Genomic DNA, 13,683 nt, shown 5'->3' with positions numbered 1-13,683 from the left:
TCTGGAAGTGAAGAAAGCAGCAAAACGTATTTTAGACACCTGAGAAGAAATAAATATCAATTGAAGTGTTCTATAATATGAAAGTCACACAATGATATCGGCCGATGTCTCAGTCGGGCTTTAGTGAACAGAGGAGTGACAAAAACAACACGTTTTGTTTCTTAGCTTCAGGTTTTCGGTTCATTAACTTTCTGTTATGAGCTTCAGATGCAAGATGAAGGTCTCCGTCTTCCTCCAACTACCAACTACATCCTGTTTACATCCTCCGATTCCTCTTCATTCATTTACATTTGAAGACTCGGAGGACGTGTCACCGAGTTGAGCATCAAACGCTCCTGTGCATTAATATCATAAAGATTTATTTTTTTTTCACACAAGGCTGAAAAATGTCTGCAAACTCTATTCATGCAAATGTAACCGCAGAGAACACGGAGTCCCAATTTCCATGCAGAAAATAGCGCCTCACCTTTTTATTCCCGTCCGTCTCCAAGGTGAGCGCGTCTTCGAGCACCTTCAAATGGAGATTACTGTGATTACTCACTCAGCCAAACGGTTTCCATGGCGACGGCGGATGGTAATTAGGCAGTGAGGCTTCGGGGAAAGGGGGGGGGGTATAATATTGTATTTCTGTCCTCTTTGCTCGAGGTGTGATATTAAGCTGTCAGCTGACGGGGGAGAAAAGGGAGACGTGATTGCAGACAAGGAGAAAATATTTTGCAGTTTTGGTGTCAAAGCTGTGGCAGATCAGTGACGCCGGGTAGTTACACTCAGTGGGTTCCTCTGAACAACTCCACCTGTAGTTACTCTCAGTGGGTTCCTCTGAACTCCACCAGTAGTTACTCTCAGTGGGTTCCTCTGAACTCCACCAGTAGTTACTCTCAGTGGGTTCCTCTGAACTCCACCTGTAGTTACTCTCAGTGGGTTCCTCTGAACTCCACCAGTAGTTACTCTCAGTGGGTTCCTCTGAACTCCACCAGTAGTTACTCTCAGTGGGTTCCTCTGAACTCCACCTGTAGTTACTCTCAGTGGGTTCCTCTGAACTCCACCAGTAGTTACTCTCAGTGGGTTCCTCTGAACTCCACCTGTAGTTACTCTCAGTGGGTTCCTCTGAACTCCACCTGTAGTTACTCTCAGTGGGTTCCTCTGAACTCCACCAGGTGATGAATTGATGCGAGTTCCTCCTCTCCAGCTGGAGCAGCTCTCACAGGAAACTTCACAGCTTTTACAACTTTTAAAAAGCTCGGCTCCACTGATGGAAAGTAACTAAGTACATTTACTCAAGTACTGTTTGAGGGTTTGCATTTCTTCTGCTTTATTAATCTTACATGAAAACATACAAAGCAGTAAATACGCACCGGCTACAATATGAAAGTTATCGTCCATTAATCCATCAGATGAAATATTATTGTTCTGCTTGATAACTTTACTTTTGTTACTTTACAGGCAACGATATAGTTTGTCATGCACTAATCCATTTTCAGATTTTGGCCTATTTTTCTTCCATAACTCGTTTTCTTTCAGACTCGTTGAAAGAAAACATTTATTTTATACTTTGTCTGTTTGTGTTTGTAGATTTCTACTAAATTCACCCAAAGTCACCGTCACATAATGACTCATCTGCATATTTAAACATAACATTACAGTAAACGTGTAACACAGTAACTCCTCTTAGTGTGAGTGATGAAGTGGTGAAGCTTCATGGTGAATCTATGAGTTCATGTGTTAACTCTTCACCTGTAGAGTCTCTGAATGTCTGTAATGAACTAAACGTCTCTTTAAAGGACGTTTTCTCTCAATGAGTTTGTTCTCAGACTCTGATGATAAATCTCCTTCAGCAGCTCTTACACACACCAAACTCTACACGTTCACTCCTCTCTGTGTGCTGAAGGTTCACACATCACTCACACACTCATTTATACGACATTATATTAATAAAAACATGGAAACTGACTGAATTTACGCTAGAGCTTCATTGGGAGTGATTGATGTGAACTTCTTCTGTTTTCCAGGACATCAACTCGGTGTATCAGATCTTTCCAGACGAGGTTCTTGGTTCAGGACAGTTCGGCATCGTCTACGGAGGTAAAACGTACAAAATAACATTTAAACCTGCAGTAAGATAAAAGATTTAAACAATAAAGTATTTTGATAAAAAGTCATAAAGTTTAAGATGTTAGGATATTTTGACACTAAAATTCTTAATATTTGGAGAATAATATAGTTTATTTTTATATTTTAAATTTCAATTCTAATATTTAAATTTAAACTCTTGAATGAATCAATGCTTGTTTCTAGAGACGCAGCAGTTCGACTCAAATCAAACCGTCCAAATAAACCTTCACTGAGTGAATAAAAGACGATAAATAATAATAATGATATTTAACAATAATAATAATTGATTTTTGTGTGTTTTCATGCAGGTAAACACAGAAAGTCCGGCCGAGACGTCGCCATCAAGATCATCGACAAACTCCGCTTCCCCACCAAACAGGAGAGTCAGCTGCGCAACGAGGTGGCCATCCTGCAGGTACACACACACACACACACACACACACACACACACACACACACACACTCACACACTCACAGCAGAGCCTGTTGGCTGTGAGTGAGACTTCCTGCCGTGAACGACTTCATTACCGTGGCAACACCGTAGGGGTGTGACATCCTGTAATATTCCAGCGCTGCTCAACCTGCAGAAGCTGCTGCTGCAAACACACACACACACACACACACACACACACACACACACACACACCTGCACACACACACACACACACACACACACACACACACCTGCTCACAAAACGCTGTCTGCTCTAATCTACTGGAGAGACGTTGGCTTTCTAAAATTTACTTCAAATTTGATTATTATTTTATTCAGATATCCAGATATATGATTTAAAGCTGTTACAACTATCATGAGTCATCAGGAGAAATGTGTTTATGGCACCGGACTGATGTCATCATGTTTCCATAAATGTGAAAACATTCCCTTTAGTTTGGTTCATTACTGATGACCTGGATAAACACCTTCTTCCTGTTTCTCACAGAGAGAAAGACTAGAGTCAGGATTCAAGGGTTCAAGGGTTCAAGGGTCATTTATTGTCATTACGCAACACAGTGATGCACAACTAACACAAGACAAACAAAATACAAACAGGAGGACATTCCGTTGTTTTCCGATGTTGAGTGAATATATTCTGTCAGAAAATGACAAAAAAGTTAGAATGAAAGTACTGATTTCTTCCTCCTCCCTCCAGAGTTTGCACCACCCGGGCGTGGTCAACCTGGACTGCATGTTTGAGACCCCGGAGAGGGTGTTTGTCGTCATGGAGAAGCTCCACGGAGACATGCTGGAGATGATCCTGTCCAGTGAGAAGGGACGACTCCCCGAGAGGATCACCAAGTTCATGGTCACGCAGGTAACGCGGTTTCCACTTCAAGTAGCATTTAAGATGCTTGAATTTAAACTTTTGTGAGCTATAAATGAAGGTGGTGATGAAGCTGTTTGATAACCGACAGAAACACCAGAAGAAGAAGAACTTCTGATATTTATCGGTATAGTTTAGTGTCTTGGACAGACGGATGCATTCAAACCTTTTAAACATCTGGTTAGAATGAGTCTCAAACCTCCTCTTTGGGATTTCCAATTTGTCTTGATTGCTTCTTTGGATGCTTTAACACTGTAATAGGATCTGAAGTAGTGGACCAATAAGAGGCGACCCTCTTCTTCATGTGGTGGTGTTGGTGACGTTCATCATCTAAAATCAGGAAACTGGTATCAGCGTGTTTTCTCTGATTGCTTTGACGAAACGTGAATGATTATTAATATTATTACTACTATTGTTGTTATTGTCATTATTCTTCTTCTTCTCTGTCACCATCAGATCCTGGTGGCTCTGCGTCACCTCCACTTCAAGAACATCGTGCACTGTGATCTCAAACCTGAAAACGTGCTGCTGGCTTCTGCAGACGCATTTCCACAGGTATGTGTGTGTGTGTGTGTGTGTGTGTGTGTGTGTGTGTGTGTGTGTGTGTGTGTGTGTGTGTGTGTGTGTGTGTGTGTGTGTGTGTGTGTGTGTGTGTGTGTGTGTGTGAGAGAGAGAGTGTGTGTGTCACATTGTGACACAAATTTAAAAAACACCAAGAATGATACAAAAAACAAGTTAAAAACCTCGAAGAAGACGATGGAACTGGGATATTTATATTTGCTTGACAGTTAAAGTAAAATACGGCTGCTGTATATGTGTATGGAATCATATTAATTACTACATATTATGATTAACATAATTAACTTATATTCCATAAATGTTAAGTGAATGCAGCACAGAAACCAGGTTTCATGTTCCTGGAATTTAAATTTAAATTAATACTTGTAAGGATTGTACGGAGGACACAGAAAACAGAAGACCAGAGCTCAGTCCAGAGCTCAGTCCAGAGCTCAGTCCAGAGCTCAGTCCAGAACTCAGACCAGAGCGCTGGCTCAAAACTAGAAAACATGAACTCTCTATCCCTGGAGACCTGAGGGAGGAGCGACCCTGCTCCTCCTGCTCCTCCTGCTCCTCCTGCAGCATGCTCTCCGCATGTTCTCCCTGGTCAGCGTCACATTTCTTCATCTCCCTGACGAGATCAGCTCCAGGTGTGTCTCGTCCCACAGCTGATGCCAATGCTCTCCTGAAGGAGTGGGCGGAGCCTCGGCTCTTTACACAAAGTACTTGTGTTTGGTGCTTACGTCGGCGTGTATTATGTTCTGTCCCACTCACATTACACCAATATTCAAACATAAACAGTCCACCATGCATCTGAATTTAACACTGATTTGTCCGTTTGTATGTAAATCATGCATAAACACACACACACACACACACATGTGCGTGCATGAACGTCCTGGTTTGGTCACGCTAAGACAAGACCAAACACAAACACACAGATCTATGTCTGTTGTGTCTTCCATCTACTGTAGAGTAGATCCACACATTACAAAGCAAAGAGGTGGAACAGGACACCAGACTCACACAGTCCATTAGCTTTCAGTGCAACTATTAGCAGCTTCCTGCACTCTTCAGTCTCCTCTCCAGGAATCCGTGTCAGACTGTTAGCTGATAGCTGTAGTGATGCATCAGGCTGTTGGGCTCACACACTTTACTTCCTGTGTCTCAGAGCCTGCTACTCCGTATATTACATCAGGAAACAAACAAATACAGCCGGAGTAACTGTTAGCGTGGGAGCTAGCGAGCTAGCTGAGTCACAGTGTTGCCAGATTGGACTGGTTTCCACCCAACTGGGCTGCTTCTGGTTACGTTGGGCTGCTTTTGTCAAAAATGTTTCTTTAAATATTGTGAAAACAATCATTTCATCAATCATTGAAAAGAGTCATTTTATGGTCAGAACACTGATACAAACGTCAGTAAACGTTTTGTCATCACAACTCAATTATTGACTCATTTATATATTTGAATATATAATGAAGAAGAAATAATGACTTACCGCTTATATTGACTTATCATCGTCATGGACATTGACACGAGGATTTGTGTATTTGGTTGTTCAACTCTTCTCTGAACCTAACTAAGTAGTTTCCTGTGAGGAAGGTTTTCACATAACGAGCGGAAATTAACTCATTTGCTGGACTTTTGTTGGAAAATGCTCAAAAACTGAGGAGTAACTTTTTCACAAGATGTCATACGAACCGTTGAACGAGGGTACGTTGAACTGTCGACCGTCTACCTTTCGTCATTTGTGTAACAGACGTCCGTCCTCGTCGTGTTTCAGGTGAAGCTGTGTGACTTCGGCTTCGCTCGGATCATCGGCGAGAAGTCGTTCAGGCGTTCGGTGGTCGGCACGCCGGCGTACCTCGCTCCCGAGGTCCTGAGGAACAAAGGCTACAACCGCTCTCTGGACATGTGGTCGGTGGGAGTCATCATCTACGTCAGGTAGGAGGCTCACCTGATGGATGATATTGTTGTTGTTCTCTTGTTATCTTCTCACCTGGTTTTATTCTCCTCGTTTTCTTCTTCCTTTAGTTTGAACCTTTCTCGTGGTCCTCAGCAAAAGTCGACCAGCAACCGCTCATAAAACATATAAAACAAATAAGCAAACTATTTGATCTAAGTTTAAATCATGGCCATTCCATAAACTGAATTACAGGTTAAATCTGTAATATGATTTCTTTATTTTATGTTCTGCAGTCTGAGTGGGACGTTCCCTTTCAATGAAGATGAAGATATCAACGATCAGATCCAGAACGCTGCCTTCATGTACCCTCCTCATCCCTGGAAGAAGGTTTCCCAGGAAGGTACGTAACAGCGAGGACCACAAACAGCTGCTGACTGGATCTGAAGTCTGATCCAGTTCAGATCAGAGTTTTACAAAGCTCGACCTCCAACGCTACAGTGGTTCTTTTTGCTCCTCGTCCAGTCGTGAACAGGAAATCTTGAGTTGTAAACCTGTAAAGTGAAAAGTCCTGGATGATCTGACACTGGGTCATGCAAACAACTTCTTCAGGTTTATGATCATCCTCTTCCATGTTTGCAGGTGCTTCATCTACTTCAGTTACATAGTAAGTTAGTCAATAAATGCTCAAATACAACGAAAGATTTGGGTTTGCAGATTTTTGTTGCTCTGGTTTTCTGTAACTTGATGATCAGCTAAAGAAGCTGAATCCAGTGCTGTGACGAGTCCTGCAGAGTCCAGCAGCCAAAAACTAAAATGTGCAAAACACCCGCTGGAGATCGGGGGACCCGGTACTCAAGGATTTAGCTTGACAGACTCAATTAGGCAATATATAAGATTTCATGGATGCAAGCCAAGTCAACTAGGCTGTACACACTTTGCACACACATTTGCAATTTTTTTACACGAGGCAATTGAGACAAAGTCAATGCATTGGCGCGAATGGCTGCGAATCGACGCGATTAGACAAGAAATCGTGCCGGGCGTTGCAACTGAGGCGATTGGCGCGTCGTGAATAATTCAAAATTCTGTTCATTCGCAGATCCACTTGAGTTCAAATGTGTCACGAAAGCCTATCAGCATCGAGATTCTCCTGCTGTCATCACTGCATCCTGACGTTGAATCAGAATCAGAGATGATTGTAGCTGTTTGCCAACAGCTCTGCGCTGCCTCGTATTAGTAGAGATGTATGTGTATAAACGAGGCGGCCGTATTTACGCCTATATTACGTTATTTTGCGTGTTGATGGAGCTCCTCCTGTTAGCTAAGCCGAGCATTAATCGATCCAAACTCCATTAAAAAAAACAAGCATTTTAAAAAGGATTAGCTTGACGTCTGGCCGACAGACCTAACAAAGCATGAATTCAGACTTTTTACAAATCGGCGTCCTTAATGTCCTGCTTTAATCCAGGTTCTCACAAGTCTCTCCCACTCACTATTCATACAGACTGACTCAATGTGTTGCAGTTTGAATATTTAAACCTGCTGAGCATTAGTAAGCTTTTAAAAAGTAATTTTTGTCACAATTGCAAGTGACGAACTGTCTCATGATTTTAAAGATTCCCCCAAAATGTAGCAATTGAGGCTTTCAGGGGGTCGTAAGTGTCAATCAAGGGGTCTCAGACCCCCTGTAGACCCTATATTTTATTCTCAATTATCAGTGGTTCCTCATCCTCTACAGAATGAGGTTCAGGCATGTAAACGAGGATTAGAATCATTAATGTGATTAAAAACCAGGATACTCATGAAAACGTACTAAATCTTTTTACTGATGATTCAACGAGTCATATTTCTGTAAAACGCTGCCGGGGGTCATTTTGTACTGAAACCACATATCAGAACTTCCTTTACCAGCAAATATAAATAGTCAGAACATCCCCTCTGAAACCACGATCACAGATGAACGCTTTGTTTCACCTTTCTTATGTGACTCAGTGGTTATTTTTGGGGAGTTTATTATTCCTCCCTGCTGCAGTATAATATCTCCGGCACTTGAAGTCAGTCTCTTTCCTGCCGTGTGACTCATGTTGTTGTCGTCATTGTCTCTAAATGCGTCCGCCGCCCGTGTTGGCTGGAGTCGTCCTGTTGACTACGAGACGGATAAATCAGCCTGACTCACTCGCTGCTCGGCCCGGATGCCCGAAGGGCTCTCAAAGCTCCTCCACCTCCTCATCCCGCCACAGCGACTTCAGAATAAACCTCGTACAAAGTCATTTTTCTGTCAGGAGTATTAAATGTCAGAGAAGAAAAACTCTTAGTGCGTCAACTAATCTGCATTTTTCAAAGATCACTTTAAGAGAAGACACTTTAAATGGATTCTGTAATTCATTTATTCGTCTGCCCACAAACACGATTCAAGTTTTAAAATGGTGACACTTAAATAAAGAAGTTATATTGTTATGTTAAACTTGAATTGAATATTGTGCAACTTCTTTCACAAAACGATGTTGCATGACGCGGTTGAACAGTGAATTATACAGCTAGTCAATGCTTTTAATTGTATCCATTAACACTTCAAATGTTGTTTAGGAGAAGAAGAAAGTAAAAGTTAGTAATCTGCTGCCGCAAAGTTTGATCAGTCAAATGTCTCAGAGGACGACTCTATATGTCTGAATGTCTTTGAGGCTTAATAGATAGTTATAGTTATAATAATAGTGTTTTAGTTTAGTACATGGAGAACAAAACGCTGTTCAATGGTTCAACCAGACTGACAACTGAAAGCGTAAAAACATCCCTCGATATCTCATGAAAGAGTTATTCCTCATGAACATCATGCTGTGTTGAAGAAGACTTGAAACTAGAGATTGAGACCATAAACTCATGTTTACAATGTTTACTGAGGTAATAAATCAAGAGAGAAGTAGAGTCATTTTCTCATAGACTTCTATACAACCAGAGGAGTCGCCCCCTGGTGGACACTAGAGAGAATGCAGCTTTAACACGTGAAGCGTCGGCTTTACTTTTCAGAATCGGAGTTTGTCGACTGGTTGGAAGATTAGTCAAGGGTTAGCACTATTGGAATATCAGCTGAACACTAAATCGACGTTTGTTTGATCAATTTCATTCAAACTATTTTACATTTAAATAAAACATTTGGTTTCTGATACTGTTTTTATCTCTGTTAGAACAGTCAGTTTCATGTGCAGCATGAGGCATTGAACATCCAATCATGCTCTGCTCAAACACAAATTGTCAAGAATAACTCGACACTTGAAGAAATGGGACAAAACTTGCAGTAAGAAAATGTTCATGATTGCGAGTAAATCTGTCTGAGAATCGTAGATATGTTTCTCAGAGCTGGTGTTGGATGGACGGACATCGCCATCGTTCGGCGCCGCTGTTAGAGGAAAACACAAAGTGTGGATTAACGACGGGGTCATGTGACTCCGCTGAGAAAGAGGAATGTAGGAGGGGTTAAAAAAAAAGCCTTGAAAAGCAGCGAGAGTCCAGGCAGTTCCTGGAAAGAGAGTGAGACGGACAGATTCGGGGGGTATTCATGTGCTGCTCCATTCATGTGCATAATGCCAAGCGATGGAGGCCTCTGTAGACCTGAGGGGCCCCGGGGTCCTCGAGCTGTTCAGACTGCTGACCCCTGAAGAAATGTTAACATCATGTTAGCTTTGCTCATTAGCCCCGAGTGGCCCCTCACCACAGGGGGGGGGGCTACATCCTCCTCCCCTTCTGCATCCCTCCCTCTGTTGGACTCTTGCTTTACCTCAACATTTCTCACTCATTTCTTCTTGTTTCCTTGTATCCTTGTTTCCTTGTTCTTTCTTTCCTTCTTTGCAGCGATTGACCTGATTAACAACCTGCTGCAAGTAAAGATGAGGAAGAGATACAGTGTGGACAAGACCCTCAGTCACCCCTGGTTACAGGTAACATTTATTCTGCATCGTTTCTGAATTTATTTAAATTCCTTCCTTCAAACAGTCACACTTCACAACCAAAAACTGGACGAGGAAGTTGAAGCCAAATTAAAAGAATTAACCAACTTTTTAACACCTAAAGAGAAGAGTAACTACTAGATTACAGGCATAATGTTAAAGATGACTTTTTTTACTTTTAACAATGAATACCAAACTAAAGGAAAAATTCAATTACATTTATTTTGTATAGCCCAAAATCACACATCACAAACTTTCTTCAGAGGGCTTTACAATCTGTACACATGTGACATCCTCTGTTCCGGGACCCTCACATCAGAACAGGAACAACTCCCCCCCCCCCCCCCCCCAAAAAACTTAACATGGAGAAAGAAAAGGAAGAGACCTTAAGTAGAGCTACAGAGAAGGGATCCCTCTAACCTAAGTCTGCCCTAACTATAAACCTGAGTCAGCCCTAACTATAAACCTGAGTCAGCCCTAACTATAAACCTGAACCAGCCCTAACTATAAACCTGAGTCAGTCCTAACTATAAACCTGAACCAGCCCTAACTATAAACCTGAGTCAGTCCTAACTATAAACCTGAACCAGCCCTAACTATAAACCTGAACCAGCCCTAACTATAAACCTGAGTCAGCCCTAACTATAAACCTGAACCAGCCCTAACTATAAACCTGAGTCAGTCCTAACTATAAACCTGAACCAGCCCTAACTATAAACCTGAGCCAGCCCTAACTATAAACCTGAACCAGTCCTAACTATAAACCTGAGCCAGCCCTAACTATAAACCTGAGTCAGTCCTAACTATAAACCTGAACCAGCCCTAACTATAAACCTGAGTCAGCCCTAACTATAAACCTGATCCAGTCCTAACTATAAACCTGAGTCAGTCCTAACTATAAACCTGAACCAGCCCTAACTATAAACCTGAGCCAGCCCTAACTATAAACCTGAACCAGTCCTAACTATAAACCTGAGCCAGCCCTAACTATAAACCTGAGTCAGTCCTAACTATAAACCTGAACCAGCCCTAACTATAAACCTGAACCAGCCCTAACTATAAACCTGAGTCAGCCCTAACTATAAACCTGATCCAGTCCTAACTATAAACCTGAGTCAGTCCAAACTATAAACCTGAACCAGCCCTAACTATAAACCTGAGCCAGCCCTAACTATAAACCTGAACCAGTCCTAACTATAAACCTGAGCCAGCCCTAACTATAAACCTGAGTCAGTCCTAACTATAAACCTGAACCAGCCCTAACTATAAACCTGAACCAGCCCTAACTATAAACCTGAGCCAGCCCTAACTATAAACCTGAACCAGTCCTAACTATAAACCTGAGCCAGCCCTAACTATAAACCTGAGCCAGCCCTAACTATAAACCTGAGCCAGCCCTAACTATAAACCTGAACCAGCCCTAACTATAAACCTGAGCCAGTCCTAACTATAAACCTGAGTCAGCTCTCAGTATAAATAGAAAACATAAATTAATATTCAATTCTGGGACCAGTATGTTTTAGGGCGCGCTTGCTTTCTCCACCAGGACTACCAGATGTGGCTGGACTTGAGGAACCTGGAGTCCCGGATGAACAAGCGCTACATCACCCACGAGAGCGACGACCTGCGCTGGCATCACCACGCCCAGCTCAGCGGCCTCGACTACCCCACGCATCTCGCCAACGGTCCCCGCAGCGACGGCAGTCAGACGGTGGAGTGTTACCAGGAGCACGAGGAGGAGCTGGAGACCCTCAGCGAGAGGGTCAGTGAACTCTGAGGACGGGGCCCCAACACGAGAACCAGCAACTCTTACAGAATTAAAGAAAAGCACAAATTAAAACAAATGAGGAGACATTTTAAAGATACTTCGACACTTTTACTAAACTAACCAACAAAACATTTGAAAACAAATTAAAATGTTCCTCAGTGACTGAAAAGAATCCGTCATTAGAGATATTAAGGACGCACATTGAATTCACTAGAAGAATAAAAATCTCATCATTGATGAAGATCTCTGCAAGTGAACTTTAGCTGAAGGACTTCATGTCTTTTAGGACATTAAGATCAACCATTTTTATTACGAGGGAAGGATCTCAACTATTTCATTTTGTAATTATGAAGTCCTTGTTGCTTAATAACGAGGTTATAATTCATTTTAGATCTCAGTTTCATAAGCACAGTTATTTAATGATGTTTTCTCTTTACTACGAGATCCTTGTTTTGTTAGTCTGAGGTCAGCGTTTCTTATACTTTGATTATAAGACCCGACAGAAGATGATCAAAGAAACAGGTCAAATTAGCAAACCTTGTAATTAGAAAGATTCAAAATGATAGAGATCTATATTTTATAATCACGACGCCTAAAACTAGAAGACCACCTTGTAATAACAAAACAAGGATCCCTAACACAGATATCGGTCGTTAGGATGAGTAATCACATCTCCTCATTATGAAATGCTGAGTCATAGCTAATATTTCTTCTTTGGTGAATGCAAAGCGCTGCCATAGTTTTCAGCCTTGACACATTATGTATGAAAGAGACTAAACGCAGCACTTCTTGTTTCAGACAATCAGAAAAAAGACGCGATGAAGAAGACACGAAACTTCCCACCGAAGTTTGTGCCTCTCGTTAAATCTTCTTCTACATTTGACCAGTAGGCGAGTTGTTAATTGTTTGTTGTGTCATAGATTGTCACTGATATTTCAGAGTCGTGGTCGGGGGCCATAGATTCCAACTTGCACAAACCTCAGTCAGATAAAGATTAATGAGTCAAGCGGACCAACATCTGTTGGGGCAGGGACATGCGTTTCTGGTATTTTTCTAACGAAGAGTATCGCATCAGCGTCGTCAGTGTTCCGTTTCAGCTGTTTTCTTTGCGTGTGATGTAATTATTTAAAGCTATAAATGTTTTCTCTTTATAGAACTGAAACTCTACGAAGGAAAGTTAACAAATGTAGTTCCTGATGTTTTCTTTCAATGAAGAACGAAATGAAGGGGCTTCATTCCAAAACAAGATATCCAAAATGATGTAGATATTCACAAATAAACCGTCTGCATCCGTAGAAAACTAAGTAATTCACTGAGATGATGAAGTAATCTACGTTCAGGTACCGTTTGTGTTCTGAAAATGGATATGTAGCATTTTGGAATGAAAATCCTCAATTGCTCAAAAATCTGTGCCAACAAATACCAAAAAACTGCAAGATACGTAGATATTTCAGTTTGTCCGTATTCTTTTCTGGGTATTTTTGTCCGAACAGTTTCCACATTTAACTGGTACTGACGGGAATGTTTCGATGTTTTTTTTGCATATCCAAGGATTCTTTTTTCTTTCTTCTTTCTTTGTGAGATTTTAATTTCATGTAGTTCTGTGTGGACCACAGGGAGGCGACAGTAGCAGAGCTCCCCTTTCAGTGGGCGTGGCCAACTGTGGTAACAAAAAAATGGCCGTCTGTCACACAGTCTGAAGTCTTTCTCTGTTAAGGAAAACTGTTAGAAACATATTCTGTTTTTGTTTAAAGGGGGACAACTTTTATGTTTTCAAAAAACAACACGCAGCTTAGTGTGTTTGTAGTTTTCAGTTGGACTGAAGGTTCAGCTAAATGCTACGTAGCGTCTATTGTTAGCAGAGTGAATGTTGTTAGTTATCACATTTACTGTACCAATAGCCCAAATACACAGCTGTTCTCTTTGAATGGGATACAAAGTCAAGTCGGGGTCTGACTCGTCTTTTTTCTCAATAGCCCAGTTGGATTATGTTCACTTTGGGAAGCTTATTATTCAATTAACCTAAAAAACAATTGACGGATTAATCGATAATGATAATAATCATTAGTTTCAGCC

At 41.5% G+C, this 13,683-nt stretch overlaps 1 protein-coding gene across 2 annotated transcripts in view; it reads left to right on the top strand.

The window, feature by feature from the left end:
* prkd1 (protein kinase D1) overlaps positions 1-11,616 on the top strand; it is a gene marked incomplete at both ends in the record, with an annotated part of 40,165 nt that extends 28,549 nt beyond the window's left edge. For both annotated transcript variants that reach the window (XM_079174361.1, XM_079174362.1), the window contains 8 exons: positions 2,010-2,082; positions 2,421-2,527; positions 3,264-3,425; positions 3,891-3,989; positions 5,776-5,936; positions 6,192-6,298; positions 9,745-9,830; positions 11,386-11,616. In XM_079174361.1, the coding sequence (XP_079030487.1) occupies positions 2,010-2,082; positions 2,421-2,527; positions 3,264-3,425; positions 3,891-3,989; positions 5,776-5,936; positions 6,192-6,298; positions 9,745-9,830; positions 11,386-11,616 (1,026 nt within the window). The remainder of the gene's footprint in view (positions 1-2,009; positions 2,083-2,420; positions 2,528-3,263; positions 3,426-3,890; positions 3,990-5,775; positions 5,937-6,191; positions 6,299-9,744; positions 9,831-11,385) is intronic.
* Between the last annotated feature and the right edge of the window lie 2,067 nt (positions 11,617-13,683).

The sequence above is a fragment of the Pholis gunnellus genome (genome assembly GCF_910591455.1).
Source record: "Pholis gunnellus genome assembly, chromosome: 15".
In the NCBI taxonomy this organism is placed as follows: Eukaryota; Metazoa; Chordata; class Actinopteri; order Perciformes; family Pholidae; genus Pholis; species Pholis gunnellus.
This window is presented reverse-complemented; position numbering and strand designations above follow the sequence as displayed.